General features: G+C 37.2%; 1 protein-coding gene across 1 annotated transcript in view; it reads left to right on the top strand.

Annotated features, from left to right (window-relative positions):
• Positions 1-5300: 5300 nt before the first annotated feature.
• The window catches only part of LOC117217280, a 158686-nt gene continuing 136714 nt past the window's right edge, over positions 5301-27272 (top strand). The window contains exons 1-2 of the mRNA XM_033464783.1: positions 5301-5572; positions 13750-14259. Coding sequence (XP_033320674.1) covers positions 14022-14259 — 238 coding nt within the window. The 5' untranslated portion in view covers positions 5301-5572; positions 13750-14021. The remainder of the gene's footprint in view (positions 5573-13749; positions 14260-27272) is intronic.

Below are 27272 nucleotides of genomic sequence, written 5' to 3' on the forward strand. Positions count from 1 at the left end.
TTCCTATATGATCAGATCCTCACTTTCTTTCGCGTTAATTCATATCGTTCACACTTCAGAAGCTCCGTTACTTGTTAGATATTATTATGCGAAGAATAGTCGACGCTATAGAAAGAGCGAGCTTTGCGAATGGGGTTTCTGAAGCTCTCTCGGTAAACTCAGGGCTTTCCTTTCGACGAGCTTTCAGCATTGTGCCGGCTAGCACGTGGAGGTTAGCCTGCGCACGTAAATACCATGATTGATGGGCTAGAAACAGCTCTCGAGTCTCCTCTATCCTCTCCCTCTGCCACTCCTCTGTTGCTTCTCTCTGCCCTTCATTCACGTCGTACTTCGACCTATTTGGTATGAAGAGCGAAGTTTACAAGGAACATACAATGGAACCTGATTTTCCGCACCCATACTTTTGTCTTTGGTCACTTAACACGTCATTTGCTGTGGCCATTGTTTGACTGTTCGACGCCACGTGTCGGCATCACGCGTATCTTTCCGCCCTCTTTGAGTTCGAATTCTGTTCCCAATGGAGATCAGACAAAATTTCTCGAAGAAGTCCATTAAATGTGATTATATTCGATGGGAGTGTTTCTTATCTTATGATTTATGGTTATCTCGAGGGATGGATCTATCTCCCTTTAGAATTATACCTTTTGAAATTCATGACGTTGTCGAATTGTTTCGTAGCCGATGCTGGATCTGATATGTTCTTTCGGCGAAGTATCGACCGAAATATTTCATGCTTGTAAATAGGATTCCTTTCAAAGGATATTTATTCTCACTGGAGAAACGATCGTTAAACGAAAAGAATATACTACGTGGAATGATGTACAGAGAGAATTTTGATACATTATGTTTGGCACGTTATGTGGATACTTGAATAGATTATTTGAGCAAGTTTTAGTATCGTAGGGAAACGTTTCCGTACGGTCCAATATCGATTTTGTCCAATAGCATAAATCTATTAAATTCCTTTGAACATTAAAGCAGTTCATCGATGTTATTCCCGCCTCGTATATAATTTTCGAGCCATTTGATTCCGATCGTACTATTCAAACGATGGGTTAGTTAACAAGGCTTGAGAAATGAGATTTATTTCGTTTACTAGAGTCAAATTAACATGAACATTTCATTTTACAGCAAAGAACTAGGTTTTATCAATTTCCATCAAATATGTGTCCTTCCTTGAAATCTGATCTCTATTTAAAACGAACTACAGTGTCGCAAATTTCAAGCGGTGATGGATCACGGAAAGAACACGATACATGTCCTATTTTTTTTTTTTTTTTTGTGGTTTCGCAATGTTAACAAAATTAAATTGTTCGTGAACCGCAGCTAAAATTTAAAAGACAAACACCAAGGTAAATTGTAGGCGACCGCAAATCGTTATGCTGGCTGCGCCGGTAACTACATCGAATTAGGGTGAACCGAAATCAAACCGAATCAAGCCAAATCAAACCGACACACAAATTGTAAGGGGTAGTAATTGTAAAGGGTATCCACAACATTCATGCAGACGTAAACAGCCGATACAATGACTTACTACATAAAATACTTATACATTTTTAAATTTCAGTTCACTCAAACCCATGATAATCAGACTTCAAATTTATCACTTGTTCCTAATCACATAGACTACACAACGTAAATTATCAGAATATCACAAAGTTTGTTTCCCAATTTGTAATGCTTAATTAAAACATAATTAAACATTCGTCTTTAATGGTTACTACCATGATGTTACTTAACAGGCAATTTAGCTAACGGACCTAAGAGACATACTAGGAGAGATCTGTTATCGGAGTTTAGCGGTTTCCTTGATCCCAGCGTGGATGTCTCTGACGCGTATATCTTCACCTGCAGTGCTATATCCGTATCTGTCGTGGCATTCGACCCTGGTATATGACCTCAGGATAGATCGTGTCCTCTGAAAACCTCATTCTCCAAATGATTCAACTCTTCTTCACTCCTTTTTGCCTTCCAAATCTCTGTTGATTTTGCAAACAATTTATTGTACATAACTTATCGAAGTTATATTCATTCGATAACAATACGTAACTTTATTTAACGTTCGCTATCCCTTGATATCTTTATTCCTGAACTAGTTTCTCACTATATGTTGCTCCTATAAATCACAAGAAATTTTTATGCGCGTGCACGTTTTATAATGAGTTTTTACACACGACGTTGAGGAAAATGATAATGCGGGACGCGAATCTCTATTGCTTCCTCAGGATTGATCGATCGGTCTTGCACAGGGAGCGAGTTTCGTCTGGCAGGTATTTCTGTCGCTGGTGTTAGTTTCGCTCCCGCGGCTGTCGTTTTTCTGCTACGTGTATCGTTTCTTGAATTTCGGCAGTTATGCCTGGAATATCGAACAGGTTATCAAAAGTGTTGAAGGTACATGTATGTGAGGTAACCGTATCGAATATTGTAGATTATGAAGTTTGTAGGCTTTAAATATTCTGGTCAGATAAAATTTTTGCAACTATACGTGTGTTTTTTAATATTTTTCATTTGACTTCTTTAATATTTAAGGACTTAAAGATACTATTTATTAGTATTCTTTATTTAAGAATTTAGTATTTAAGAATTAGAGAGTACACAAATTTCGTTAATGCTGCAGCAGTTTGCTGGAAAAGAGTGCTTAATAACTTTATGGAGAAGCAAATTTTTTCAGGGCTTATTGGGGATTTTGCCGTCCACCACGTGCACATTATAAATTACGGTCGAATCATGTTTATTTTATCATCCGGTACGATTAATTATTTCCCAACGATTAATTATTCTCAACATTTCTCGGCAATTAATTATCATTAGACGTTCACGTCTGGCGTTAGGATGGCTGTAATGTTATTGACCGGATCTGAATCTCGCAATTACTATCTTTACTATTTCATATATTATGAAAAAGGAATTAACATTTCATATTAAATAAAATTATTAAATAAAGCACGATAATTTTTTTAAATAAGATTAATGCTGTAATAAACAATTATTGCAATTTAAAACTTTTGTGCGATACGATTCCCGGAATAGTCACGACAGAATTTGATAAAAGAAGATCACTCTTATCAATTGGAACAGGAAGTATCGATTTCATTTGGTAGTTTAATTGATTAATTTTCCATGAGATTGCAATGTCCATTATTCGAATTCGCTCAACGTTGTTTCCGGTCGCTACGAAAATGAAAGTGTCATACGGAAGGTAATATCTGTACGATGGTACAACATTAATCGGTGGAATTTCTGCGAGGCTCGTGCAGCAATGTATTAACAATTTAACGAGCCGACACCTGCGATAGCTATTATAACACAATTATATACAACGCTTCGCGCGGAGGCGTGTATGCGTATTGCGAATTCGTGCAGCAGACTGCATCCGTACGCTAGAATGCAAAGTGAATTGCTTGAGCTCATAGGTCCCGACATAAATTCTCTCATTATTCCCTTTCTTGCCAAACTTTATTGAACGTCTATTGGATAGATTTTAATGTAGCATAATCTAAAATAGTAATTCATTGGAAACAGGTACGAATTTGTGTGCTAACTATGTATTCCAGATATGACCTGTATTCCAGATATGAGATACAAAATTTGATATTGAATTTTGAAATTCTAAAGTGTACTCTGTTCCCTTTCTTTTATAAATTTTAATATAATTTTACGGAAAGTATCATATATAAATTACAGTTTAAATAATATGGCATTTCTAGAAAAAAGAATAGGATATTCTGCTAATTGGATAATTCAATTTTTAGAAAAGTACAATATTAAAAATACCTACGTAAGAATGATATAAAAGTGTGAAGAGAATGAAATTAAGTTTATTGAATATCGTAAACATCGCTTGCAAAAATGCAAAAGTACAAGATAGTAATTATTATTATGATATGTGTTTGATGGTAGACATCTTATTAAGAGTAGTTTCAGATTGCATGCTCTAAGCATGGTATTAAGGATGCTTTCCGATACTAATATAATCATTTCGTAATAGTTAGCAAGTCAGTGTAAAACAATAGACTGCTACATAACTGTACGAGGAATTTCTGCAACTTTAATAACACCGAGATATAATATATGCAGTTAATTACTTCATCGTGAAAGTTTAATCGCTTGGAAACTAAAGTTCCTGTTAGTACGTTGTTAGGCATTGTTCAATTCGTTATATGTCAATAAATTATTTAAGCGTTAATATATTTTACGTTTGATGCCTTCACCGGATACTCGGAAATTCATTTGTTAATTGTAACGAAATAGTTCTTGCAGTATATTAAACGCAATAGCTCGTAAATTATTAATAAATATATAAAATATTTAGTTCGTATTTCGCGGCTGCACTAGCGGATGTTAGATCGATACTACCACTATCTATCGGTGGTGTGCCGAATTAATGTCGATTGAGATTGAATTCTTCGATTTCCGCCATTACGCTTCCCGCCAATTTGAGATTTACAAGCATACGTCACGCTCTGCAGTTTTTGTACATTATTTAAGTGATTAGCGTAATTAACAGTGCCAGATATCGTTAGTACTGCTCAACTCGGTTTCAGAGATGGAAACAATTAAGGTATTTGGAGATTTTAAGTCTACATATATCATTTGTGTCAAATTTTCGACATGTGTGTAATCATTGCAAAAGTGAATGTTCTTGGCGTCGTTTACATGCTTCAGTTCCTATATCAAGTCACCCATGATAATTCAAATACTAGTAAACCGCAATTAGATTACAATTTCAAATTCATAACCTCAAATGAATAATATCATCTCGCATCATACAAATATTAAAACTATCACACCTCATCGAAAGTCCATTCGAATATTCTCTTTCGAAACATAAATCAAAGTATGAAACATGACACGTAACAAGCCATTGGCATCGTGTTTAATTTTTTGTACGAGTACGTGATCACGAGAAAGTGATTATGAAAGGGTGATCAATGGTAATCGTTCGAAAAATTAAATATGATGCCAATAGCTTGTTATGCGTCATGTTTCATACTTCGACTTATTGTTATTGTCTGTTATTGTATTATATATATATTGTCTTGTTGTATATTGATTGTCTTAATATTCGCATTGTTAATTTAAGATTATGGAATTGAAATTGAATAGCGATTAACTAGAATTGCCAGAATAGCTTTACTAATCAATCGTAGACGTTGTAAATCTGAGAAAGCATACTGTGATATGATTTCACACACGTTTATACCGAAGAAAGCCCGTTGCAAAAAGCTCGTGCAAGTTCGCCTGTCCTTGTATCACTCGGATAGAATCGCTGGCACGCTTTAGGTGGTGGCGTGCGTGTTACGAAGGGCAGTTCGCCTCCGGCCGCCGTCGAGTACGAACGGATTGATACGACGTTTCTCGAGCAACGCGAACCTCTGTTACAGCTGTGTGTTATATTCTCGTGACAGTTCAGTGTCCAAATGTGCTACCGGCTACCTCCACCCACTATGCAGACACTCACGTCATTTATGCATCGTTCAACGTGACTATTCCTGACGGATAGTGATCGAATGCTGGAACTTCTACATACACGTTGCACATCTGGATTTTGGCGACTTTACTTCAAGTACAGGTATGTTTTACACATAATTGGATATCTTAGAATTAAGTAGTTTTCATGCAAGATTTTTGACGTTTTAACGCCAGACTCCGTCGATAATATAGGATTCTATGGCATTTTATGTGGGTTTATTGATATTAAAAAATTGTATCGCTCGAATGAAAGATCGATTGTTATGATAAAACTGGTGTCAGTGTTCTATAATAACTTTTGGAATTAATAGAATCTCGGTGATTGGTTAACGTATTTGAGTGTATGAAATAATGACTATAACGACTACAAGAAATTTGGAGTATATTTTTATCCATAGCTTGTAACATGCTAATGAAAGATTTGATTTCGTACTAATGAAAAACGGAGTTCATAAAATTTATTTGAAAATCAAAGTAAACCAGAAATAATTCAATAATTTCGCGAATTTAACAAGAATCAATAGTTGAATTCTTTTTCATATTTATTTCGGAACTTTTACAATATGCATCGAAACGTGAGAGTTGATTTGATTGAATCATTAATTTAACAACGCTGGAACGCAATATTCCTCCCTTTCTACGTAGTTGAACAGAAGATACTGTGCATACGAGAAATACAGTAACGAGTGATACTTTTATCTTTGTGTGTAGCAGGGGATTATGAATATATTATTCTGATATTTTCTGTACGATTCTGTACCATGGTATTCTCTCGAAAGTCCGACTCCGGTCTACGGATTATTCATTAGATAATGAAATGAATTATTACCATTGTAGACTTTAAATAAAAGTAGCAAGCTAAAGAGAGATTAATTAATTAATGTAGACCACATCATAGAAAAGGTTTTCCCATCGCGTATAATTTTGATAACAACATGGTTTAGTAGGTTGCAATGCGTATCTCGTAAACATGCGTGTTTACAATTTTTTGTAAGAAATACAAATTCGGGACTCTGTTTACATGTTGAAAACATATTATTTCGTTCATTTCGAGGATCTCGTCATTTTATCAACCATTAAATGTAATATACATATATATAAAGGAATTCCTTTTATTTTGAAGAATTATCTCTAACTAAATAATATTCATATTCATATACAGATTATTCAAATTAATACTTTCGTAATTAATGAGTCTTAGGGCTCTTTTGTATAAGATTAATCATTCATGGAATTTGATGGATATTTAATTACCTTCTGATTAATTGAACTTAGAAAGTAGTCAAATTAATTAAGCTCAATTAATGTATCTTCTAACATATATTATGACATAGTTTGTACAATTTTTACATTTAAATTTTTAATTAAACAGCAATCTAGGAACAGAAATAATGAAAGTTTTCAAACAAAGATTACCAGTTGTACCAAAACTAAGCTGTTTTAAATAAATTTTGCAGAAGGAAGTAAGGGAATAGAGAACTGAATAATTACGGGTTAATTAGACGTGACTTTCAATTTTGTAACTGTGAAAGAACATTTTCAGATAAATTGTAATTCGTGGTCGGCGAATTATTATCTCCGTGTAGATGATTCACAGGACAGAGAAATAAACGGCTCAATATTCCCTTGTGTATTCGCAAGCCGAGGCACGCCGCATTTTCCCCGCAAATTGTTTACGTCTTTTATTTCCGGAAACTGAGCTACGCTGTTACTATTTACTGTGAACCTGTCAGTATGGTGGCGAAGAGGATAAATGATAGCGTTGAAATATATGGTAACACGCTAGTATAAAAATCTTATGAGAAAACGTTATGCCAACGATCATACACGTTAATTGTCATGAAATTTAAGAATTATATTTATTGGAAAATTTAAGTCAATGCAACAAACGTAAACGCAAACAAAATTTCATGTGATTAGTATAGAAATATCTTTAGTGGATGTTAAGATTTTAGACATTTTTGTTTAAGTCTTGTTAAATCGAACGATAATGTTTTCCTTCAAACATTTTTTTAATAAAGGAGAATTCTTTTGTTGAATTTTTTTAAACCTTCTGCGAAAATGTTTTTTAATTTTTACAACTACGTTTTTTTAGTTCGCACCCATTTCTATTCGTGTTTGAACATTTCATGTGTAATTTACAAACGTCAATACACGGTACTTTCAGCTATAATCTTTGTTTTATGGTGCTAATGAACGTTTTTGTTACCATGGGTTACAAAAAATGTTAAAAACGTTGAAACTCCGCAGTTTTTGAAAACTAGGTCGCGTTTAAATCTCTTTTCATATGTCACCGAGTCGTTAGAACAAAGTTATTCGTTTTCCACTATGTTCATTTGCCTAGCTCTTCTTGCAAAATAACAAATTTCAAAGTATAAAAATTATATTTTAAATGAAAAATATACATGGCGAATCATGATCCTCTTTACGTAAATTTCGAAAAATATTCTTACGTACCTTTATCCATAAAACTTTTCCGGTTATTTCGTGCTATTAAAACGGATAAGTGCCAGGTCCCAAAAGAAATCATAACTTCATTGTATTAGAAGTTTTATTCATCTCCTTTAAGTCGACCAATTTAATGAATGCTGGAGTCGGAGATTTAAATCGGACGATCCTAAGTAAACTTAGCACGAAGATCGACGTTTTAACAGGAATAAGTACGAGTAAACGGAAAGAGAAGCGGCTCGGGTGCGCGTTAATTTATTTAAGTTGGAATCTATACGAGCGAAGGAATGTAAAAGAAACAGAGAAACGAGGAGGAGAACGCTCAACGTTATTCCGAAATTGTTCTATGGATTTCTCGTCGCGAAGCTTAACGATCAAGAGGAGTCGCGCGGACGTCTCTCCTGGGAAATTACGAATTACATGTTTTTCAATTAAATATACCGAGACTCGTCTACTGGGAAATACAGAGTCGACGCGTGGAGAGGGGTGACGAAAAATCAACCGCGAGATTCGCGTTTGCTCGTTGATCGCGAATTTTAAAGAAGCCGCGTTCGATCGTTTTAACTTGATATTATGAAATGAAAGCAATTTCCTGATCTGATTGCGTGCATTAAATTTAATTCTATTTCATTCTGTTTGATAATTTTGGAATCGGCAACGCGTTGCATTAACGACACGTAATATATTTTGGGGACAGTATAGATTGGAAGCATTTGCGTCTGAAATGATTAATTTCTTTCCATGATCTCTTGTTTGTAAAGTTTAGAGATTATTTCGTAGAAATGTCAGAAATATTTATTATTGTTGCAATACTTCATTCGATATTCGTGTTTCTTTTTATGCATAATGCAAAAGGAGTATAGAAGAATAATTGCCCAGTTACGCGGTCAGCTTATTCTTGTTCACGCGGGAAGATTAATCTTGCATTGTAAAGCGGATTACATTCTTCGTAATAGATTATCTTTAATGATAAAACGATACAAATGATTTCACGATGAGCATTACTCCATGATTGATCACCGACTCTTATTGAATTTGTCCAAGAATGAATTGCCATTCCATTACTCACGAGAGTTGCGAGTTACAGTTCTAGCAAAACCAGATAAAATCTTGCATGGCGTACAAAATTGTTCAGGATATTTTGAAGAAATAACAAGAAATGCTTTCTCGCATTAATGTAACGTAGGAAGAAATCATTTTGCGATTGAAAGCAATACAACAAGAAATATAATATCCGCAGCTGCTTGTTCGATCTTTTCAGTGAAATCAGAATTTCATGTCGACGAACTCGAGCGCATGTTATGAAATTCAACTAACGAGAAGAAAAATCATATACGACAAAGAATGAAACATTCGGAGAATATATCTTTCAATTCATCTTTCCTATCTTCGTATTGGAATTTTTCCAATAACGTGTTTGCTTTTTGCGAATCAACAGTTTTCATATTTTTTCCCCCACGACCGATGTAAAAAATAGTTTCCAATTACAGGATCATTTCTCATGCTGCAATTTATACGAGTCGACCGGGGCTTCTCAATACTTTTGGTTTAATTAATTGAAAAAAACTGAGCGTTGCAGCGTTCGAAGTTCAAATTGCTGCCTCGTCCGAGAAGGATACTCGAAAGATTTTCGTTCTTGTTAGGAAGCAGTTTCGAGTGGTTATTTAAGTCTGTTCCGCAAACGCAAGCCGCTCCTAGGCTTGCACGTTTCGCGGGCCATTTTATTCGCTTCTTTTTATTCCAACTTTCCTCTTCCTTTTCTTCGCCGTTCTCGTTTTCTTCTCTCTTTTCGTAGACCGTTTCTTAAGTATCAGGTAATTAAAAGTTCGAACCCACCACGATTCACGCCTGGAAAGATCAGTGCCAAGCTTGCTCTCGCCTTCTTCGTTCACCTTTCACGAGTGACACGCGGCCCCTCGACTTCCTTTCTTTTTACACCCTTGTTTCCCTTTTTCTGATCGGTTTTTTTTGTTGAAAAAGTTTGCGGCTGTCACGACAGGTTCGACGTTCCGATGAGAAAAGTTGAAAAATCCCACAGTGGTTTCTGAGCGAATGCCGACGGTTGTTCTAACGTTCTTTAATGTTCTCTCGCTTTCTTGGAATGCTCTTCACCGGGACCTGGAAAAACTGTCTTACGCTTTTGAACGAAAACTTCTCCCTCGCTAGTTACCAATGAATTTCGACTGAAAGAGATGAAAGCTGCATGAAATATGGTGAGGATTTAATTACGTCTTTTAACCATGATTTTTAGGTTACTTTATTTCCTTTGAGCAGGGCCAAATATATACAGTATATTCATCACATGACCATTTTAATGAAAATACTACTTTATCTATACCTACAGATTTTTTACACGTGTTAAATTAATTAACGTTAAAGCAAATACATTGTCTTTCTTTCTATAGAAAACGAGAAGAAAACAAAAATAAAACAAAGAATTTGTTTCAAAATAATGTATCGTTGAAATCTTTCACTGAGCTGAGCTATCTTCTTTGTCTTAAATTGCATTCAACATATAATTTTTTCATTGTAGAAGCAGGAGGTATATTGTAAATGAGAAAGTAACACGATAAAATTGAATATTTGTCGAGCTAGAATGGAAGAAGCCGCGAATTTTGACGAGAAGCAGAAATCGTTTTGGAGAGAGTTGAAAAACGCGCCATTCTTGGATGGAACAGTGCGGTCTGGGGAAAACGATAGGTGCAGACCGTTAATGGTTTTTTAGTTATGCAGAGAAACCATTAAAACGTTTGCCCGCTCTCGAAGAAATTAATTCCAATTGCCGTTATCGCGGTGGTTGAAAAAGCTGCCTACCTCCCAGCTAGTGATCGCGGTATGTGGATGCTAGGAGGGATACCATTATCGCCACCACATTTCCCACATCGTGGGTGGTTCGGTCGGGCCTCAGAGGAAACTTGAGTTCTTTTTTCGTATTACTTCACGTTCTCGTGCACGAGTATGGAATAACCGAATAATAGAGAACAGTACGAGCAATAGGATTCTTATATTCCAAAGTCTGCGATATGTGTTCGATTTAATTGGATTCTTGTTAGTACTCCTCGATATCGTCTATGAGCGAGAAAACCAGAAAAAACAAAACAATAATGGCAATACCATATTTTATATTTTCATTAGCCTGTGAAATGAATTAATTGTTCGTAAGGAAAGTAAATCATCATACTCGCGACTATCCATTTTTCTACCAAGCTTTTATTTCTCGAGTTGAAGTACCGACTTTGCGATGATGTTCCATAAACTCATTCTTATTATCGGATAATTATTTTTATAACGGACCATAAATATTCATTTTTATATCGGGACAAAAATAATAAACGTCCGATTGGAAAATGAGCACGAGCGTGACGACACCTTTTACCGAGCCATCTCTTTGCTCCACGACTCGGTAATTTTATGTGCTTTACGTTATCCTTCGATCGATAGGATCACCATTTTCTGCTTCTAAGTCTTTAATATCTGGAATCTCTGATATTTCCCCGGCTGTTAGTGTTTCGAAGAAATAAGGAATCTTTCATTGTCATTGTCTCTTTCGTTTCGTTTCGTTCCCTTCCTGGTGACCCAGTTAGAGGAATAAAATTGCCCTTTAAAAGGAGCTCATTAAAATACTCGTCGATAAATCGACGTTGCCTCTTGCTAATGAAGCTTCCGTAATTCTTCAGAAGGTTCGCCGAAATTATAAACAAAAAAGAGAAAGTGGGTTAACGCGATCGAAAAGTTGAATCGACAGCGAGGATGTGGACGACGACGGTTAGAAAAGAGAGCGGGGCAATTTGCGAGGCGTAACTTCCGAAAATCCGTGGATTTCAATGAGTGCTGGTGGCACAGCTGCTTAGAACGAGCGAACGGTGTAAACTTCTCGACGGAAATTTGCGCGACGACAGGAAGTCGCCGGGGCTATATTTACGAAGACGGAAATATTCTCGCGGAAGTAAATTCCCGTTTACGATGCCACCCGGTGCCGTTTCGAAAAAGCTTTATTCCGCTGCATGCGCGTCGCTTAAACATCAGGTCACCGGTTATAAGCTGCGGTTTCATTGTATCGTAAAATTACGCCAAGTGTGAAAAATACGAGCCGACAGGTATCAAACGCTTCTACTTAAAATCGAAACGGCATTCCTCGATGCTGTTTCAACCGTGTCGAGGAACAGATGCTTTTATGGTATAATTTATGTTTGCCATTCTATGAAAGACGTGTTTGGAGAAAGTTCGGGAATATTGGCTCGCTTGGTATGTTATCTACTAAAATAATACACATAAAATAATGATTATCGGCGAAATATAAACAAAGTTGCAATACGTAATCTGCTGATACCAATTTTATTGACGTGTTCGTTAATTTCATATATTTTATCAAATAAAGGACTTGTGAAAGGAGGAGTAGTAGAAATTCTTAGAGTCTTATGATAATATCCGTACAAAATGGACCAAAAGGTGAAAAATTCGACAATCGTCTAGTATTAAAATTGATTCTCTGGAATATCAGTAACGGTGTTAATTTATCGTACAAATCCCCAATTCTAACAAGAATTTCATTATCTTTTCTCGCTTTGAACAAGCTTCGTACCAGAGGGAATTGAACCGTGAACAGGATAAATCCAGATTTTATCCATAACGAGTGGAATAAAAATTTAGATTGGATCAGGTTTCTTCGAGAATATTAAGGATCAAATGGAATCCAGGCATATGTCTGTCATTCATGAAGCGGTTGGACGCAGTAGTTAGCGTTGCTCGCCATTTAAAACAAATTCACGCGGTGGTTTTTTTCCATCCCCCTTTTTCATCTATCCGGACCGTTGTCAGTCTGATCTGTTTCACAGTCAACGAATTCCGTACGCGTCCGTGTCGGAACATCCGCTGTTCCGACACCAGCATCGATAAAACTAGCTCAGTGACATTTCTGATCCGGTAAACAACCGGCTGCGCTATTCTTTGTTCAACCGAATGCCAGTTTCGAAAACGATGAACGGCCGTTCCGTCAGAACTGTAGCATCGATCAGTTTTACGTTGCATTTCGTTTTCTGTAAGAGTGATTGGTCGAAACGAAACGCTATCAGATATTAGGAAATGATAACAAATATTTATTTCAGAGGTATTTCGTTTTGTTTTTCATTTTATTTCCACTGTTTTTATTTAATCCACACAGATGGGATTTGGATGAAAAAGCAAAGTTAAACGAGTATCAAGTAACTCTATACCGTTGCAATAACGTCAACGCTTTTTAGTTTGCTTTGCACGAAAGAAAAAAATTATTTGATGTTGACGTGCTGACAGCGTTTGACAGGGAAAACTTTCAATTTGATTGCAAACGTTCCTCAATCAATTATTTGCTCGCGACTACAACTTTCGTTTCAACGTGGGAATCAGTGTTGAGCACCAACCGCGAGAATTCTCATTGCGAATTAAACGGCGGTGGCACGCGACGGTCACGAGAACGGTTCCCAAGAGGCGTACGATAAAGTCAAACTCGATGGTACCTCGATAACTCGCTTATCGTGGTCGGATTATTCGCTTTCGTCGAACGAGAACGACAATATCGTTAGCTGAGCGACAAATGGCCACCGGCTTGAAACATCCTACGTTTAGACTCGCTGTGAAAATCGAGAGCCTTTATCATATTCATATTCATCTTCTTTAACAATCATGATATGTAATATGTAATATTATTTTTTTATAATATCAAAAATTTTGCAAGGAGAAATCACTGAGAAATATTTACCTATATAAATATAAATAAATGTATATATAAATTTATTTATTTAAATTATGATTTCAATGAAGTACTAACTTTGTTTTTCATTTTGTTCTTTCTAGGATGCTTAACGGAAACAATAAGACACCATTCCAGGAGCGTCGTTTTATATTCAAGGACGCACTATGATGAATACGTGAAACTTTAAGTATAAAAGTGACGCAGGAAGAAAGACAGTGTATTGAACTTGAGAACAAATCGTATAAGAATGTGTCGAAGTTCGCGAGAAGTTTCTAGCCGAAAAGAAAGGAGAGGATGGTTGAAATCGGTGAGATGATTCCATAGATTATGTAGAATGTTTTCCTGAAGAGAGTGCGGAATCCCATAGACGAAGATGTGCTGCTCGGGTGGCCCTGGTGGCATCAGATTGACCAGATGTGGCGTGGTTTGTGGAATCGCGGCGCTCGCTGCTCTCAGCACAGCGCTCGTCGGTCCTGCTTGGCTTCACACCGAGGAAAAATTGAATAGTCCTTTTCAACCACGTAACTTTGCCAATGTCGTGAGTGTGCGATTCAACTTGGGGCTCTTCTTGGTCTGTCCGAAGATCGTAGCACCTCCCAACGTAACATTGAGTGAGTAGCTTTTCCTTTTACCGATGTAATTTTTGCAGGATTAATTTGGAGCTCTGTTATGATCTAGTTGATAAGTGATATGGCGAAATGTAATATAAAGTAGTAATTATTGTATTAACACCGCGAGTGAAACATGAGTAGGTAGAACATCTATCAGTGACTCTAATATATTTGAAACCTCTTCAGATACACATGTTTGTTTTAACTATAAGAACTTGCTATTTTCAAACGTGTTAAGTAAGCTTTGAAAATACGACGAACAGAGATCTTAGATTTCATAATTTTCGAATAGGCCTATTAGAGTATAGGATTTATCTATTCAGAAATATTAGAAATTAGGGTTTCCAATGATTTCTATCCTATATGATAAGTTTATTGATAGATGGATCTATTTACAATGGATTAAACAGGAAACGATAGTTATTTAACGTGAACTAATTGCAGTAATGTGCTATAATTAAGACAACTAAATGGATAATTCACAACTCACAACTAATAGTTTACAACTCATAACAACTCGGCAACTCAACTCTTCACTCCTCACACCTCGACTCTTAGTTAACAACTCATAACAACTCGACAACTCAACTCTCCACTCCTCACAATTCGACTCTCAATTAACGACTCATAACAACTTGGCAACTCAACCCTCCACTCCTCGCAACTCGACTCTCAGTTAACGACTGCCTGTTAATTCGTCCTTCTCCTGTAAGCATCCCTTTGTCTCTTCTCATAACCCCACCACGTACGTGTTCCGTAACCGTCCGCGGTCATGGTCACATAAGCCTTCTTCCGCGTAACTATTCGATTGAAGGACTGACGACACATTGATGGGCCGCTCGGCCCATTGAAGTTTCCAGACCTTTTTGGCCTATCGGCACTTAGGCTTTCTCGCAACATTCTTTATGGTTCACCCGATATTTCTTAGGCAATCTATCCACGATACTACAAGAGAAATAATATTCTGGAAAGTAATATTTGACAACGTGATGAAATTATTCTGTATTATTTAGTGAAACTTTTTGATAAAATCTGGATAGCTAAAAACTAAAAGGGGTGAGAGAAATTCGGTAACAAGTAACAATTTTATTCTTGCTGGGAGATTCTCACTTCGTCCCATTGTTCTTTTAACAACGAACGAAGAAGCAGATAAGGTGGAAAAGGAAAACTGTTAGGATTACAAGACTATCTGTATTCATTAAACTCTTATCTTCCATACTTAGGCCTTGCTAATTAAATAGTCTGACAGAATTAATACGCGATACCCTTTGTCTTCAACTTCTATCTTTCTGGCAAGCGTTCGCCAAACCTCAACCTTTTTCTCTATTTTCTCATGAAACTTTTCGCGAAGTTCAAGCAGGAAACCTCTATTCAAAAGATCTTCAAGATCTCCCATCAGCCTCATTCTTTTATAAAACCTTTCGCTCTTCGATAAAATTGTCGCCCAATTTAAAAAACTGAATTACACATCTTTTCAATGTCATGGTGGCTTTTCAACGTTCCAAAAAATTCTTTCCTCGATCGAGGAAATACTTTGTAAAGTTTCCAAAAATTCTATCCTCGACCGAGGAAATCTAAAATGAAATGTCAAACTTTTTAAAGAACGTTTCGAGGAAAAACATGACGATCTCAGGTAAATCATCTAGGGGAATAGTTTCCTAGAAAGTCTGAACGTTACAGATGTCTATCAGACATTTTCACAAAGTCAATATCCCAGCTGAGTTAATCCTGGCCGAGATCCTTGGTTGATCTTGCAGTTGAACAGAATTTCATCCGAAAACTTTCCTCGTAAGTTCAACACCGACAAATATAGAAAACATCGCTGAAAGTTCTCGCGCGCGTTCCGCGCTTCTGAGAAAGCGTGCCCACTCGTGGCAACTTCAACAGAAGAGGCGGCAGGGAAGGGTGGGACACCTTTATCTAGAGACTTCGAAATTTTCTGTCAGCTTTGCGCGTTCTTCTTACTCCGTAAGAAGAAAAGAGAGGGGATCCCGGAGATTGCCACCGCGTTTGAACTTTTCTCGATGAGCGGGCCCACGTTGTCTCTCAACTCTAGGACGAAATCTCGCAGGACAAGGAGGGGTGAATAGCGTTTGCGACAGGCGAAGGATTTTCAGGAACGGCGTCGAGCGAACGTAAAAACAAATGACAGTGGCTGTAAAGCGGGGTCGAGGAAAGCTCGAGAGAAAGGGGCACGGTTACAAGGGTGGTTGCAACCACCCGGACGATGACAATTTCTTTTTATTTCCCTTGCTGTCTCGTCTCGCTCGCTCGACCAGGAGCTTTTCACTTTTATTTCTTTTCTTGGCTCTCCTACGTTCTCGGCGCCCGTGTCTTCCTCGTCTGCTTCCCTTTTTCTTACTTTCCTTGCCGTGGTCCAAGATTTTTTTTCCTGCCATCCGCTCTATGTACGTCGTACGTGTATTCTTGTATGGGCGTGCCGACGTTACACATCAGTTTATCGCTACGTTTTCTGTTCCTTTTTGTAGTTTAGTTTGTAGTTTTAGTTTTTTGTAGCCTAGCTACTATCTACTGATTAACGATGTAAGTGGGTGTGTGCGATTCTTCGATTTTTCGGATAGGACAGGCTTATACCTTTTCTTTCTTTTCTTATACCTTTAGAAGCTGAATGGAATGATCAAGACATTGCTTTTCAATTATAAAAGAACAGTACTTCGAGTCACGTTTTATCTCTTTCGTCCATATGGCCACAATCTTTCACAATGATCTCAAAACTTGGGTTAATCTTTCAACTCGGAGACCGAAGTTCTGTATTTCACTCTCTCTCGTTGTTTTCTTGGCGGTGTTCAGAACTGAGATCCAGTTTCGATGAATGGAAGAAAAACACACGGAGAGGGTCAGCCCAAGTTGCAAGTGAGACATCGGATGCTCTTCCTCCTGTATCCCCCTGGGATCAGAGTCTTGTGCTGTTCGGCATTGTTGTCTTTCTCTTTTTTCTTCGTCTCCACGATCTGACATACCAGCACGGATGGGATTCTTGAAGCAACCGTAAGAGAAATCCACCTACCGGGAAATCAAACTCGTGTGCAAAGTTTCCAGGAATGTTTAAGAAACCATATAGCGATTTAGTTGTTTTCAAATGACAATCTCTAGAGAATTACGAAAATTGATCTCTATTTAGAAATAGAGACGAGGAAAGAAAAGATTTATCGACCTAAACTAAATCTCTAACTAAAGACAAATTCTTGTTAATATGATATAACATAATATTATATAATGATTCTGGTCGTCGTTACTTCTCAAATTATCGTCTCATCATTTCTAAAAGGAACGTTGATGTAACATATCGCAACTTAGAAGAGGCTTCTCGAGTTTATCTTCGTGGTCGATGATACGTCGTTTTCTTCACTTGCCAACAAAAGTCCATTTCCTTTTCTTTCCTTAGAAAAGCCCAGCGGAGGTTTTCCCTGCAGTTTCACACGATTAATTTCCCTTATGCGATCAGACCCGTTAGAGCGGGGAAGATAAATCTGACGTAACGCCTGGGGATTCCATCCTGGCTCGTTAAAAATGGAAATTACCGGCATTTTAAAAAGCTGATCTCGCAGAGCGTGCGGAAGCGGGCGCAATCGGGCCGGAAAAAGTTGGTAGAATTTGGCCTGGGAAGCGAGCTCGGTCTTCCGCAAAATCTACCAGGGTTGCTAACGAGTCCTTATTATCTTCGTCATCGGTCGGTTTTCGTTTCGCTGCCGACGAATCCTCGTAAGAATCGCGACGAGCACGCTGATTTCCAATGGATCGTTGATTAATGATAGACATTAAATAAAATGCTCGGCATCGTTCCGAAATAGCGACGAGCCGGTGCTACGTTGCGAGACATTACCACTTTTCCGTCTGACTATGCTCATACTGTTACTACTGATCTCCTACTCGTTGAAACTAGGACAACATGATTGCGAACACGATAGGGGAAAATACAGGTTAACGTGATTTAATGGTCAGCAGATCGGTAATTATGTAATTTAATATTGCTGGTGGCTAATATTGATAGATATTCGTATGTTATTTGGAAAATTAATATTGTATTTTCGTTCCTTTTTAAATTAGAGATTCGTGTTTCGCGAATTTTCGACGTATCGATGGGAAGGTATAATGTCTTGTTAAAATCGAACGGTACAGAGTGCTTTGACAGGATTATATAGTGCTATTCGCATTAATGATCAGCATTATATGTTGACTGTAACGTTAAGCCCAATTCTATGTCGCGTATTGATCTCAATCGAGTACAAGGGTGTACTGATTGGCAGATCTGCAAATGATTAAACCACGCTAATTGACCGATTACCGCAATTTCGTGCTAACTAACATGATGGTAGTCTTTAAAGTAATCAAATTACGTCACGAACAAGTAACTAAACTGTATATCAATGCGCGAATCATACAGTGACCACATTCCGGTTATATCCCGGGGAATTTGGAGTTTCGCTATTCGTTTTATTGCTTAACACGAGGCGTTAAACGCTACTTAAAATATATCATTTTCGGCAGATCTCATTTTTTAAGCTTGCACACGTATTTTTTCCCTTCGTACAATTTTCTGCTTTCTCTACTGGATACAGTCATCCTTGAAAGGCATTCAGATACGTCCGTCCAATTTTATTCATACGATTTCAAGCAAATGGTTCAGACACTCTAAACCAGATACGTATTCGTAAGTCGAATTTTTATCAGTTCCCAAACACTCTTCATATACTCGACGAAATCCTATTACTCCAGCAATAAAGAAACAGGAGAAATTTCCTTCAATTTGCCACCGAAGCACGATCGCACGTAGAGCTTAGAATCTCGGTCGAAAAAGGAATCCAGCCATTTTCCATGTGGACGGTTAACGATTAGTTGCGAAAAGACCCGTGGTTTCCTCGGCAGCTGTTTCCAGAGTCGAACCGTAAACGGCTTTCGAATTCATTTTTCAAGGAGCAGAAGCAAAAACATTGACAAACGACGTAACGATATTATAAAACAATTGATGAATGGCTCGATAGCCAAAGGATGACGACAAAGTGGTGTGTGTATTTCTTTTAGCCCGTCGTCGCAATTCACCCTTTTGTCTTTTATTTTCATTTTCGCCCGCCGCTTCTTCTTCCATCGGCTGACTCTTCTTCTTGGCGCGTATCGTAAGCCGTACAACCTGATAAGTCGCCTTCTCAATGGAGACAAATCGTTGACGTTCCACAGTTTTATCAAAGGTAATTAATTATCTGGAACGTAACGAGCTTTACTTTTCTCCAATATCGAAATACACATTTGATGAATCACAAACATAAATATAAATAACTAAACAGTGGTGTTACGTTCATTGTGAATTTCTGATTTGAAGCTGATGGTTTCATCGACTCGTTGCTAGATTTGAGAAATTATAAATAGGAGTTGAAAAGAGAAATTTCAATGAAACGGTGACTACCTACTTCGAGTCTAAAGTTTTAAACAAATATTAACGAAGTTGTTAATTATTTAGATACGATAGTAGAGATGGGAATTTAACAACAATTCCCTTCGAGTTTAAGCTGCTTCGATCGTGCTTTCGCAGAATAACAAATGGATCTTTGATACTTTCTTAAATTATGAAATTTTACCTAAAACTAAAAGCCGTTTTGCGATTCATTCACGAACAATTTTAAATCCACGTTGGAGAAAGTTCGCAATGTAGGGTATCCAAGTAACCAAGGAGGTTGCCTTAATTTATTTAGTAGATCCATTCAGAGTGGTATGGAGTAGTATGGTATGGTAGTGGTATGGTAGTAGAGTATGGGCAAAGAGCGTGCAATGCCGTTCCCTAAAGACCACCGAGTTTCATTCAGTATATTAATGTTTGCATACAAGTACAATTACTCCATTCACACCTAATCAAAAATTAACGCTATTGGTGCAAAAATGTTACCAACAATTTTCCTCAAGAGAAAATCATGTAGAATGTTTGCAGAATGTTGCTACAGAAACCTGAATTTCTTCCAGTAGATATATATCATTTTATTAGTACATACTCCTAAGAGATTCCTCTATTTCTCAGCGTACAAAACCATTTTTCACAATTATCAAACTTACGTGATTCTTCTCGTTTATTCCATAAAAAATGTTTGCTCCAATGTTAGTTTCCCTTTGCTATTAAATCTTTCTCTTAATTAAGAAAAAGAAGACTTCTTGAAAGGATTGCTCGAGAATCGTCGATCGCCAATTTATATCGTCTAATGACTTCTTTCTCTTCAGTTTACTGGCCACGTGTACGCGTTTTTAGCGATGGATAAGAAGGAGGAAATTCGACAATATAAATCGCAACTGTCTCGACGCGGAGTGCACCCTCGCCACAATAATGAGATTATTTGTAATTCCAGCACCGACTGATCAAATCTTCCTAATTTCCTGGATCCACTCGTTTAAAATTCCGCTCGCGGAGTGCTGTCCGCTTTCTCTGGGGGGAGGGGAGGAGAGAAAACGCGCCCATCCGAGACGACTCTTTCTGGACGAGGTAGAACTGTTGCGGAAGAAAGCTTTCGTTGCCAACTGGAGAAAGAAGCCAAGAGACAGAGAGCGAGAAGAGAGAGAGAGAGAGAGAAATAGCGGAGGGAGCTTAAGGGAGGAAAATTGAAAATAAACGGGCAAAACGCGACTAACGGAGTCGTATTAACTTCTAACGAGTGCTCTGAATACTCTAAATTAAATCGCCGAGCAGTTGGAAATTCGCAGATTCGGATAAAATTTTACCTTAATCCGAGATTCCTTTCTTTGTTGGTAGATATTTGACCGCGAAGATAATTCTTCACAGATGTTCATTCTCTAAGTCGTCAAATTTTTGTTTGTTATGTTGAATGAAAATTCGTGAGGTAATATAGCATGATGATAATTATTGATTTCTCCTCTTTGATAAATCAAATTTATTATTCTCTTTGATGTGGAAACTTTGCATTCATTAATGAAATAATATGCATTTATTAATTTTTGCTTTAACGAATGCAAATTTATTTGTATTAGTTGCTGTAGTAATTGCAATGTAAGGTTATGATGATAATAATGTTTGTGAATATGCGATATTTAATACACGGTAATAATTGGCATTAATTGCTGTAAAATTGTAATATTATGTAACGTATTTGGTTGACATGTGACCCACATTATGTTTGTTAAATTAGTTTGCAGCTCGTTTTGAGTAATCTGATATTCACTAGAACTTAATTAAAATAATTACTGGCAAACAATTAGCCAATGTCTGATTAAAGATTAGGTATCCTTTTTTTCATAACAGATTACTCTGTGGATCCACTAGGTTTATTGTTAATAATTAAGCAAAGAAATGACATTAATCTGCTTTATACTCATTGATTTTTATCCTGTTGTTACAATTTAACGTAATTAACACTTGATTGAAACAAAACCCATTGATCGATTAAGCTTCTCGCTGTGTGAAATTTGTCAAGCCGGATAATAGTTTAGCAATTTGTTTGTACATCACCGGTCCGTCGTTAAAGACGATTACGTTGAAGTATAATATATTTGATCATAAATTTTGGTGGAAATTTTCAGCACCATAAAATTGGGAGAGTATTTAAAAAAATGACAATTACGTCAAAACTATTCATCCAGATATTTCAACTGAAAATTCTAATAAAAAAGCAATTCGTCAGCTACTTCCTCTGAAATCCGAAATATGATCGCGCATTTACTAAAATGTAAACTTAGTCGTTGTTCTCTTAGAATGCAAAACACGCCGGTCCTTCGTATAATAAGTACTGCAGACAGTAAATAATGACCGAAATAATCTGGAAATTTTACAGTGTGTAAGACTTCACGATGCTTTGAATCGCGAAATATTAACGAGCGTTTGTTTTTACCTCGTCGCGACGATAATTCGATATAAAAATTATTTTAACGAATCGCATCATTTTACGAAAGCTTAAAGTAAAACGTACAATGTTGGAGGAAACGAGCAGTGAAGTTTCGCCGAGTTTCTTCCTTTGTAATCTAGCAAAGGAACGATGGTAACTTAAACAAAGTTTTCTTGTTGCACGCAAAATTAAACTGGTCTACAGATGCTAAACTTCCTGAAAAGTCCTCAGCTTTGCTAGCTTACAATTTTGTTTCTCCATTCACCAAGCTTTCCCCCAATGAAACGATTCCCTCTTGAACTTTTCCTTAAATCGAGAAAATAGTCTTCCCTCCGCCCTTGTTTCCCATCTCCATTGTTCCTCTTTTTCTTTTCCCAGTTTTTATTTTATTTTGCTTTTCCCTTTCGTTGTTTCTCGTTATTTCGATCTCTCGTTTCGTCTACCGGTTTCTCTGTCGCGAAATTCTCTTTCTCGCCCTCGGCCTTGCACCAAAGCAATTTAATCAGAGTCCGTTCCCTCTTGTTTCGTCCTATCGGTCTCACCAGCCACGGCTTTTCTTTTATTTGTACTCGAGCTTGCGGCGAAGCTCCCCGGTAGTTACTCCTCTGGACAAACGGAAATTTGAATAATCTTGCCGGTAAGCCTCGTTAAATGCCACCCAATGAAATTTGATGTTGATCGTGGCTGGTGCGAGTGCAAGCTGCCGTCGCTGTTAGTCACGCAATTACGTGATTGCTGTTGTCGGGATTATTCAATTACTGGCAACGTACGACCGGTAAAGCTACGGGGTGTCAATCAAAGAATTCTCGAGAGCTTCGAGATATAACAGAATTAGATTCATCACTATCTGAATTATCAACGACGTGGAAATATATGTCATCATGTATTTTAGTTCAAATCTGCAGCAACGTTATTATAAACTTTGAAAGCGTTTGGAAAAGAAGCTTTACGAAAATTATGAGAACATTGAAATATTTTAGAGGGAGATCAATGGAAATTTTTCAGTTTTTGGTATCATGTCGACTTGAAAAATATTCTGCCTTCTGTAAAGTTACGAGTTTCCGTATTTTGTTGAAAACTGTGTGGTAATATCGAGAGAAAGGTAAAAAAAACGAGATTTCAGGCGGCAAACATAGCTTTAGTGTAAAAAATGTGACTGTTTTCCTGTTTCATATAAAATGTTGAATAAAAGTGTGCATGCACAATTTCATCGCGGCTTTAGGTTTACATGTGTGCGTTTACGCCCTGTTGCGTTGCAGATACACGTGGACGTCAAAAATTTGACTGTCTGATCTTCGTTGCTTTCCAATTTTTTAGTTGTTGCTTTGAATTCTTTATTGCGATGTGTAAAACAAAACATGCCATTTTTATGCCAATGAATTTTATGCATGAAACAAAATACGTTAAATTGGCTTGCCTTTTTTCGTGAATGTATGGAGAATATTTGGGCAGACTAATTTAATTCAACATTTTGTTTTTTTATTTTTGTTCCTCGGGAATTCGATTATAAATTTAGGAAACGATGTACGCTAGCTTCAGAATTGTCAGATGATCGATTGAAACGTCGTTAATTAAAATGAAAAGGGAAACTACAATTTACGAAATTGCGTTGCGAGCATTGATTGTGTTTTTCATTTATAGGATTACGTGCTACTGGGATAGATTAAAGCAATTTTCTGGTCGTAATACAACTAAAAGCTTTCCGGTACCTCCATCTTAAAAGCTTTCTTCGGTTTCATTAAATATTGTTTCTGAAGGTGCGTCTGCGCGTCCCCTTTTCCACGGTTAACGTCGAAACACTTTAATATTGACATATTCACGGGGACAAACACCGTTATTTGACCGCTCCGGCGAAGAACTTTATTTCATTTCCAACACGTTTACGTTTGCCACTGACAGGTAATCTCCACTAGAAACCAAAGCGTTTGAAACAATTAAATCAATAAAGTTACTCTAATTACAATTACTAATTTTTACACAATAAAAGATCCAATTCAAGCCCTTTTGGCCATTTGCTTCGACTCTATAACCGAGTAATTTCGTAGAAAATCGGTGAAATTTAAATAAACGGCACGATATGTTGGAATGGAAGAGTGAAATCAGGGTAATTGGATCGAACGATAGTCAATGGGGATAATTCCTAATTGTGCTTAACACACTTGACACCTGACGATCGACGTGGTTGCAATTCCAGTCCTTTCGGTTCGTGGTTTCGAGAAATCTAAGAAAATCTGCTGGATTTTCTTGCGGCATTGCCACAGACAGCGGGATAAAAAGGGAAAGAATGTCGTGCGCATAAGGGTAGCAAAAGGGCGGCGAGAGGGTGTGGTAAGCAGCAAGAAACTTGGATCGACTACCTGATGGGACGGTGCCATGTACCAGATGTTCGGTGTGGTTCTCAGTGCCGTAGATTGTGGAATCGACAAGCACTCGACACGGGAAAACTTTTTTCGACTTACCACCTGATCCCATCTATTTTTACTTGATTTACAATTTCGGAGAGCTTTTAGTCTAATGGCGTCATTGGGGTAGATTTCAAGCAGCTTCTGCTCCTCTATTAAAATTTCACTACGTTGGTCCGGTTACTTTATTTCAAAAATACGTTCGTTAATCATTAGAAAACATTTTATATCATAATTATAAATACTAAATATCATTAGAAAATTACAATATCGTTTTATATCGGTTTCTGAATCACGGTTTTAATTGATAATTAAAACGGGAGTACTATTATAGAAGTTGAATGAAAGCCGCTTGTATTATTGTTAGCGTATACGATACTTCTTATTACAATATATGAATGTCGTCTTCATTTCATTGAAGTTTCAATATTGATTTTCAAATTTCATTAGTCGGGAACGAAAGACTTTCTGGTGATTTTCTCACGGAACGGTGAAACTTGAAGTTCGAAGTGGATGTAAAATGTTGGGGCCAAGTGCGAACCGTTGTAAAGCATTACGTGGGAATCGCGCAAGTTTTGGCTAAAAGATACAATCGACATAAATCACCTTACTCATTCATTGTTAACACGATTATCGCGGACTAGGAGTTTTCTCATTAATTCGCTGTTTGGAAAGTTCTGTTCTTTCATATCGTTCGTCGATATGATATTGCAAGAAATATCTGTAATTCGCGGTATAGAATTGGCGTTTTAAAAAGAAAATTCGTATTTTGTCGGTCTCAAATCCTTTACACAATGCACGATATGTAAAAATCGATAGCCACGCTAGATTCAAAAACACACGTTCGTGAAATGGCAGTGAGCTTTTGCAAAAAAATGTTCCTTCTATCTTTTGTTTGCGAAACCTTTTTATAATCGACCGTGAACAAATTTTGCAGACATTTTATTCGGTTGTCGTGTACCTTAGAACTGGGTTATATTATACAAGTTTGTTGAAAAAGATGGAGGATTAGACGTGCTATAGATTTCCCGTAAGCGCTTTCTGATTACTGTTTGAAAAGCGAATGCAGTTCGTACGTCCGGATATTCGCGATATGACTATCTATGAAGTTGAAATAGTCGGCACAAAATTTCGATGGAACTATACGTTTTTCGTTCAAATATTGGCACGTCGAATCAGTGTTCGCGTAGAGACTGCACACGAGAATCATAAGCTTTCATTCATTCATAAATAGGATTGTCTAGTTGCGAGATAATTTTGCTAGATTTATTGAAGTGGAAGTTACGACTGCGAGATTACGCGATGATACAGATAAATGAAAATTATATAAACGTGTAGTTAACAGCCCCGAAAATGCCTCGTTAAAATTGTCTAGAAATATCTCCTCATTATTTTCGGTTATTCGATCGTTTACACTTGTGAAAGATCGAACAAAGAAAATTTGTCGTCCTGCCATCAAGATACGTACGTTAGATTCATCAGAATAGACACGAAACGTGTGCTTTAGTCGTAGTACAGACCGTTGGTAAACATTCATTTGCAGCGTGTACTTTGCTGACTGTGTTCGGTTTATTTTAATGTATCCCTGAACGAGGATAACCCTGCACTTGGTAGTCTTGAAACGAGATTAAATTTATAGGATGACTGTTTAACTTATGAGCTAGGACCATCTGTAAATGTCGTGCTTTAATCCTTATTTACGGTTCAGTTCCACTAAACTCTAGTTACTCGCTTTTATGTCAAACATTATTAAAAAGAGGATTGCTTCTAAATTACAGTTATGCTTTAGTTGTGCATGAATTTTGTAATTCCTTTAGAAGATTTTAATTAAAAATTAAATTAAATTACAGATGTTTACAAAGAAAAGGGTGTTAATTGGGGGAGGGGGTAAGACGGGAATTTCATTAAAGCGAATCTTTAGTTGGATCCATCAATATTTCGTTTGCCAATCAAGCGACTCGGATATCGGAATTCAATCTTTATCGCTCGATTTTCCGACCCACCCTCGTTATACGCAGAAATATGTGGGGGCCTGTGCGCATACGTGTACGCGAACGATCACAAACACAACCGTGTTTCTTGTCGAAACGGCTCGCATCGTTTCGCGGGTACGAACCTATCGAATGCCAAAGTTTCGAGCGTTTATTGCACTTTGACCGTTCGACAGTCGCCCATCGGCACTCTCGACAGTTATTTGTTTTGAGAGGGTTCCGGAAAAAGGACCGTTTTCCTTTTATAGTCCTGGCCGAATCGTTTCAGAAATCTCGATACTCAGTTACGAAGATTATGGACTTTTATTTCACGGAGATACGATGTTTATTTCGTTGGCGATAAAAAGAGGAAACGCTTGTTGGAAAAATTACTCTAACTCTGTATCGTGTATCGTAAACACGATCTGGCTTGTTTTTCCAAAACCTTCTCTATCGACCCTTTGCTACTTTTTAAATTGGTGTAAAAAAATCGATGTTTTGAAAATTAAGTTTTGCGAACAGCAGTTTTCGAGATAGCCGAGTTAACTCTGTTACGAACTTTTGTATTTATCCATCGTTAAACAATATTTTACGATACATAGAATATGCTAGGTTGCCAAATTTCTTTTTATCAATCATTGTGTTAGAAAACGATTCGCTTGGGGAAATAACGAAATACAATTCATCGCTTTGAATTAATAGTTTCATTAGCCATTCTACCAATTTTCGGACTTTGTTTTAGTACCATTCCTTCAACTTAAAAATTCGTGAACGAATCGTAGAGTGGGAAAGAACTTTGTTTT

The sequence above is a fragment of the Bombus bifarius genome, unplaced genomic scaffold, assembly GCF_011952205.1.
Source record: "Bombus bifarius isolate JDL3187 unplaced genomic scaffold, Bbif_JDL3187 scf7180000007975, whole genome shotgun sequence".
Lineage (NCBI taxonomy): Eukaryota > Metazoa > Arthropoda > Insecta > Hymenoptera > Apidae > Bombus > Bombus bifarius.